Source organism: Dicentrarchus labrax, unplaced genomic scaffold (genome assembly GCF_905237075.1).
Source record: "Dicentrarchus labrax unplaced genomic scaffold, dlabrax2021, whole genome shotgun sequence".
Classification (NCBI taxonomy): Eukaryota; Metazoa; Chordata; class Actinopteri; family Moronidae; genus Dicentrarchus; species Dicentrarchus labrax.
In genome coordinates, this window is record NW_026136718.1 from 23,582,471 (window position 1) to 23,590,131 (window position 7,661).

The following is a 7,661-nucleotide window of genomic DNA, read 5'->3' on the forward strand; positions in this document are numbered from 1 at the left end:
GCAGAAAGCTGACTGTGCAAGGTTACACACTAAACATTTGTCCCTTTTGGTCGTGACGCCTTCACTTAACACTCATCAGCTTCTCTCTCTCTCTCTCTCTCTCTCTCTCTCTCTCTCTCTCTCTCTCTCTCTCTCTCTCTCTCTCTCTCTCTCTCTCTCTCTCTCTCTCTCTCTCTCTCTCTCTCTCTCTCTCTCTCTCTCTCTCTCCCACTCTACACGTGTCGGTCAGTCAGTAAGATCAGAGGGGACCCGAAACAAAACCCTGTTGTGCATCTGTCAGGCAGTCCCCTTCACTCCCCTCCTCCCGGCCATTCTCTGGCCATATAAGAATTGAAGGGGGAGTTCTTCTTGAACAGGGGCAATGCACCAGAGGAGCTGCTTCTAGCCTTGAGAGATACCCCAAAAATCGGGGGACAGACGACGAACAATAAAGAAGTGGGACTAAGGGTGTCAGCCAGGGGCAGTGAAGCGCTTAGTCCCCATGGAGCACTGGCCAGAGATCAGACTGGGCAATCAGCAAGAGCTTTGATCTCTGCCTTTTATGTTCTTAAAACGTTACACCTGCACGGCCATGTCTTTTCTTGTTCCCTGTCATCAGCAGAATGCCTTAGAATGGCAGAGGACACTTGAGAGACGCTATTAGTCAATAGACATGACAAAATAGTAAAGAAACAACTATACAAACTCCGACAAAAAGCTTTCATACAATGTCTGCAAGAGGGAGTGCTGCACCATCCTTTCCTACGCTAAGGGATTATAATCTACTGTGAATCTTAAAAACATAAGAGAGGTTATCTCCAACAAACAGGCTTTTTAGAATCGAGGGAAATTCCACAATGCACAAACAGCTTTGAAAAGAGCACGTATCCTCTGAAGTGATACTATGGCAAATGAGGCGGGTACCGCAGTAGCGATTTACAGGAAGGTCTCTGATCTTCGTACCTGCATTGCTAGGCAGATACATTATCAGCGCTTTGACATTCCAATGATTCTACACAGGACCTTGACATCTTTTCATCTAAACTATCCTCCCTATGTTGAGACCAGAGCTGCTCAAACAGGGGCCCACGCGTTTTCCACATTTTTTTGCTCCCTCACATTTTTTGGAGCCAGGTTCTCAATAATGTTAAAGCAATACCATCACAAACACTAACTTAAATGTGATTTTTGATTATTAAATGTGATTGATTTGGGTATATTTACAGCACAAAATGTAAAGAATCTTGAGGGATGTGTTGAGAAATCAACATATTATATTCTCACCCCAAATAGTCTGGGAGGCTCAGATAAAGTACCACATTCAAACAGAAGTGTAATAGCAGCAATATTACAATTGCAATATCCTGAGTATTGACTTTCCCAGAGAGCACTGTAAATAATAAAGAAAAAAGCAGTCCCTGTTAGAGGTAAAAGGTACAATAAATAACATTAAAATTGCACCAAACCACTAAAGCAAGACACGCCATGACATTTTTAAGCACCTGTTTTCACCTTGTCTGCATTTCCGCATAACCATTAGGACAAAAACACATTAAAATCAACCTTTTTCCCTGGGCTTACAGAGAAACCATTTTCGCTATCTATCTGTCTTTAAAAGTTCATCTCTTTAAGTGAAACTGCTGAAACACACCCTCTGAACATTTCACAATTTTCTTCTGTTTTCTTAACTTTACAACTCCTCGCAGTACTGCAGATAAAACATCCACCCTGTAGTCCCACCCTGCATTTCTCACGTACATTCACAAGCAACACTACAGCAGCAATCTCAAGTGCAAGAAAGACTTAGGCATACGGCATTGTCAGCAACTAAGAACGAACTGAGAAGCCTTCTTACTGGAAAAGCCCAGCTGCAGCCGGCACAGAGAGCAGAATCATTTGCTGGCTCAACTATTAACTGGTCTCAATCATTTCCATTAGTAATGTTGGGCTGCTAGTCAACTGGCTGGCTTTCAGATCACCATGATAACAGTTAATCCGCAGCAAAGATTAGAGAGCCAGTAATGCAACATGCTGCTTTTAATCCACACAGATTTTCTCTGTTTTGTTTCAGCTTGACCCTAACAATGGGAAACACAGATTCATGCTCACTGATCCATGTTCAGTCACAGTGAGTATACTAACCCGGACAAGGGTGCTCTTTGCCTGAGCTCGCTGGGGTTGTGCTCCTGGGGTTCCCTGGTCCCTGGTTCCACTGCTGTGTGCTCTGGCCATGGCTCCAGACGTACCATTGGTGCAGGCTCCTGCCCCAGGACCAGCCCTTCGAGGCCTCTGCTTGATGCCATCCAACAAGCGCACAAGAAGGATATTGCTTGGGAGTTCATCCACGGCACACTCCACCAACGTCCGGCACTCTGGGCAACGCAGCTCTCCACGTGAGCCTAGGATGCCTTGGAGGCATCGGCGGCAGAAGGTGTGCTGACAGGGAAGGACCTTTGCTGAGGCATCCAGTCGCTCCAGACAAACAGGGCACTCGAGCAAATCCAACAATACTGACTCGTCCATTCTCTGTGTGTTCTGCCACTACTTCAGCAGAAAACCATGATGCCGATTAGGTAATTGTTTGGAAGCAGGGCCAGTACTGTCACGTTACTGCCATACCTCGGCTGTGGCCATGACATCTGCCTCAGCTCTAAAAGAGGGTCAAGACATGCAAATTAATCAGCTGTACACACAAGAAATAGGTCATGGCATATGCATTCAACAGACATCACATATGGCTGAAACTGTGCAGCGTTCATATGTTGAGCATGGGAAATGTTACATTTCAGTTGGCACACAGCAAAACGGACTCATTCACGCTACATTTGATACGTAGCTAAGTGATGCGCTGATAACACTGGTAAAGCACACAGCCACTATCCTATTGCCTGTTATTAGATTAACAAATACAGGATTTGGAGCCAAGTTAATCTAATTTACTCAACAACGTATAATAACACCTGTAAACTGTGATATCGGATCCTTGGACCCTGGACCATTTGTACGGTCAACACGCCGTGACCGACAGAAACCTGCCGACGATGCGGGAGTGAAAGGCTGTGATTTGTCGTTCAAGAGCGAAAACATGGTGGGAAATATATCGAGTGTGTCATCAGCTCACTTTCTCTGGTGGTTAAAAAAAAGAGAGTAGGCTATACTGCAAACAAATCGGCTTGATGTAACCCAGCGTATAAATGAGGACATGACAAGAATTTCTACGATAAAACATATTAGATATTTTAAGCTTGTACAGCAGTAGAGTGACGTTAAACATGTCAATATTACCTAACATTTAAGAGCACTAAAAACGTGTACTGATAGTTAAGGGACTTTTAATGACAGTAGTACTCAGCGCAAATAGTTATTTCTCGGTAAATTAAAAGTACGAATGTAAAAGTAAGTTTGTTTGTTAGCACAGGTCGCTAGCGAGGGGCTACTTTAATGCCGCCCCCTTTAAAGTAACGTTAGCTTACTAACAATATGAAGTTCTTACAGCATTCGTTATACTTCAAAACATGTTTTCTATAACTTCTCGGAAGAAAGCAATTCATCTATACCACTTTAAAAGCATCCGTCTACTTAATGCAATTCAGCTTACCTCTTCCAAAACAGGACTCCTCCTCTTGTTGCCCCGTATCTCCCAATTTTTGCTTTCTTGCTAACGTTACTAGTTAGCAAGCTACCTGGAATATACTGGCCACTTATCTGGAGTATTCGCCAAACAAATACTACTCTTCTTCCGAGATATGTTTTCTTTATAGGCGTACGAAGTATGTTACAAACACGCCTCTGTCAGATAGTAAAGTAAAACCTAACATGAAAAGGACACAGGCAAGACAACGGAACTCCAACTGCACCGAGCGCCATGCTAGTACGCTACTTCTGCTCTGTTCCGCTGGACTGTGTGCTGGAGACAGGCAGAGAGGGGGAGGGAGTGTGTGGGCTTCAAGTGCTGTCGGGAAAGGGATGAGCCGACTGGGGAGCCAACAAATTACCTTGCAAATGCAACGCCGTGAAAAAATATATGTGTAACTTATATGAATTACTAAATTTAAAAACTATGACGACAAATACGTCCTCTGTCCGCTACAGGACTGGACATTACTGTCTCTCGCCATTATTTTTGTCATGATGGAGACTAACAGCTTCTACAGTGACTTTATGTCAGCATTAATATTTCTATGCCACATTTGCTATTAAAAAAGTACTTGAAAATCAAATCGTACTGGAAAGTAGAAATTTCCGAGGGCCTCAAGAAGGCGTCATCCAGCGTTGTCAAACGGGCGTGAACTGCAGCGTCTAATGATATGTAATGATGTGTCAGAAAGCAGCATCTATTCCCAGGCGGGGTGGAAAATAACTTGTTTATTATTTCATTATTTGGCGACATCTCTGGACATCAGAAAGCCAGCACTCCTGATCCATGGCATAGCTACTTAAATTGTCTCTAAACTCCAAGTTTTTTTTCTGTTGCATTTCAGTAGCAGCATACAGTGTTCAGTTACTGTCACAATATACAGCAATACGTGGTTTACTTACTTTTTAAAGTATAGGTTTTTACTCTTAACATACCGTAGTTAAATGAGTATTGCAGAGTGAATAGAGACATCTGGTGGTCACATTTCTCAATATTTGTTGGTGAAAACAAGCATTTTTTCTATACCTCTTCAGCAACAATAATCCTTACAAATGGATAAGTCCCACATACAGTTGGTGCTATATATTGTCAGTCCTGCTTGAAAAAGAAAATCATGTTATGGTGGCAGCTGTAAATAAATTGTGTGATGAAATTACAACTGTCCTTATCTCACATAATGTAATCTTTCACATCACAAAAAAGATTATTCTAATATAAATTGCATCAGACCAGAACCCTGCTTTGGATTATATTATCCTGTATCTTTTCTTGAGGCAAAAGCCAACTGACAGACCTGTCACTGGCTCATATAAAAATAGACAAAAAGCCCGCAGGGAGAGCTCTTTTCCAAAGGCGCTGTTTTTATTATAAAAAGTACATTTAGAATAGACCTTTGATGCCAAATAACCTTCATCGCAATGGCACAAGCAAAAACTACTTGAGGGAGAGGAAAGCAAGAGAGCCACAGCCAGACAATAAACATATGATTTATTTTTATCTCATTCAGAGGACACTGCATATTGAGCAAGTGGGAGAGATGAAGGAGAGCTAGAAAAGAGCAATAAAGAAGGAGATTTATATGGAGGTGGCTCTCCTCTGTCACATGTGATCCTATGGGAGCTGGCAGGAGCCCTCAGGTCATATTTCCTCACTGTGAAGAGGCAGCAAATCCACCCCCTCCACCTCAGCTGAGACAATGGCCCCTGCCCTCCTTTTCTGCTTGACCCCTATATATTACCACACACGCATTCTGCACACATTCCATGCTGTTTAGCAAAAAGGCTTCAGACATTGCTTAATGTTATTCAGAAAGGCAGCAGGGATGATTTGTAGACTTTGAAAGGCAATAATCTCCAGTAATTACTGCACCTGAGGGCAAAAACAAGATCACCGTCCACACACACACACACACACACACACACACACACACACACACACACACACACACACACACACACACACACACACACACACACTCAGAAACACACACTCTCACATGATGGAGGTGACAGCTGTGTTACTGTCTATAAATGGGGACAAGGAAAGCAGGAGAGGACATGACAAGACATATGTCCCAATTTCCATGAAGGGATAAACCTTGACAGAAATATTGCCCTCTCTTGTACAGTCCATTACTGTAAATAGATGTTCAAGGTGCAAAGTGTTGAAAGTGGAAAACCATTTTTAAAAAGCATATCGTGCTGTTCCACAAGTTATAATACTACATATTTCACTTCTTAAAACAACAATGTCTTAAATCTGAAACCAGACCAAAATCCTCTCTTGGGCTTAATATGCTATTAAGATCAGGACCCTCACGTCCAGCGCTCTCCATTTGTATTACTTTGATAAGGCTTTCTAACTTACTAACTCAGCCTGAGGCAAGCCGCTTTCAAATTAGATTAGGGACCATAGCTGAATGTCAATGAATGCTGCCTGATAATGGTTGAGTGCATATATTTCTCTGTGGGCTGATTTTTCCCTTTGAGAGCTGGGTTCACGCCAAACACAGGCCTTATGGAAAATTCAAACCAAGAATTGAATTAATGTCATCATAAGTATAACGTCAAACAGAGAACATATCTGTATGAGACTATATGATAATATATTCTGATCTGTCTTTTTGTTCTCCTCATGGCCCTGTCTAATTTTAGTGCAGTTATCATTGTAACAGAATTAATGAACAAAGAACTGAAGAGATCAGTTGCATTCTGATTATAAAGATCAAATTAGGTGCAAAACTATTTATGTCTTTCTCTAGTGTTTAACCGCTGGAGGCTGAAGAACCAAGTAGATATATTTTGGCAAATCAAAGTCATGTCTCTCAGTCAGTCATTTAAAAATTAAACAGGCATTAACCAACCAACAGTGGTGCCATACTATGACTCTAAACAGAGCCTATAATGTCTTTTCCTCAGTAAATACTTCAAAGAAAGCTATAAGCATTTTGTCAGAAGCCCTCAAGCTCTCATCATGGTACTTGAATAGACAGTTGCCTAGTCTCTTGTACTGTATATGCCTCTGTACAAGTAAAATGCAAATCTCTACTGAGGTAAAACTACCACCCATGCATAATACAAGGCACAGAGCAGGACATAAAACAGAATTACTAAATCTAAAGTGAAACAACAAACAGACACAACGCCACCATGCAGCATAAATATTGAATGACTTGCTCTGTTGTGCACAGCATTTAATAGCTTTAAGTGCTATTCCTCTCTGGCCTTCAACTAATGCCTGAATAAAGTTAGATTGGATAGTGCAGAAGGCAGGAACCCATATATGTGTGTATTTTCAAGGCAAAATCAAAATTCTGCATTGATACTGAGTCATTTCTACCAAGTGTTAAATAAAAAATTAAAACACAATGTAATCCAATACACAACCCTTCCACACTAAAAAACTAATCTGAAATTGACTTTGCATTTGCATGTTCAATACGCCAGCTTGAAAATGCATGCTGGGCCTTCACATTTGAATTTAATTATGTCATAATTTTAGCACAGATGACAAAAGCCATCTCCCAGTTGACAGTTTAATTTCAATAATGGCAGGTTCATGTGAAGGTTGGTGTTTTCAATCTGCCAGTCATGCATCAAAATTACTGGACAAGATCTGGATCGGTGGTTGTTTTAATTAAAACTTACAGCTACAGCTGAATGACGCAAACAACAAACATGGAAATAAAAACCCAAATTGTATAGTTAAATTTGGTATTTGTTATACATGATTACCACACACGTGAATATTTCAATGACAGGTATGGACTCAACAGTCTCACAGAATAGTGTTAAATTATTACATCGTTAAAGTCATGAAAGGCTGGACAGCTCCATTATCAAATAGGTTTGTTTACTCTTATTGGAAGGATGCTACAGTCAATTACCTGGTTATGCTCCAACTCAGAGGAAGCACAGCCTCTTCTCCTGTCACACTAAATCAGACATGGTGTTAGAGCTCTGGAGCCTGTTGTTATATTATTCCACAGGGATTGCACCTACAAATAAATCTTGCTGGCTGACAGAAGGGTGAGTTGTCTGTTGAA

General features: G+C 41.4%; 1 protein-coding gene across 2 annotated transcripts in view; it reads right to left on the bottom strand.

The window, feature by feature from the left end:
- Positions 1-3,898, bottom strand: part of sh3rf1 (SH3 domain containing ring finger 1) — a 31,523-nt gene extending 27,625 nt beyond the window's left edge. The window contains exons 1-2 of one of the 2 annotated variants that reach the window (XM_051376788.1): positions 3,578-3,898; positions 2,122-2,627 (exon numbers count right to left, since the gene is read on the bottom strand). In XM_051376788.1, coding sequence (XP_051232748.1) covers positions 2,122-2,502 — 381 coding nt within the window. In that variant the 5' untranslated portion in view covers positions 2,503-2,627; positions 3,578-3,898. Of the gene's footprint in view, positions 1-2,121; positions 2,630-3,577 lie in introns of both variants that reach the window. The other variant, XM_051376789.1, reaches the window with a different exon arrangement.
- Between the last annotated feature and the right edge of the window lie 3,763 nt (positions 3,899-7,661).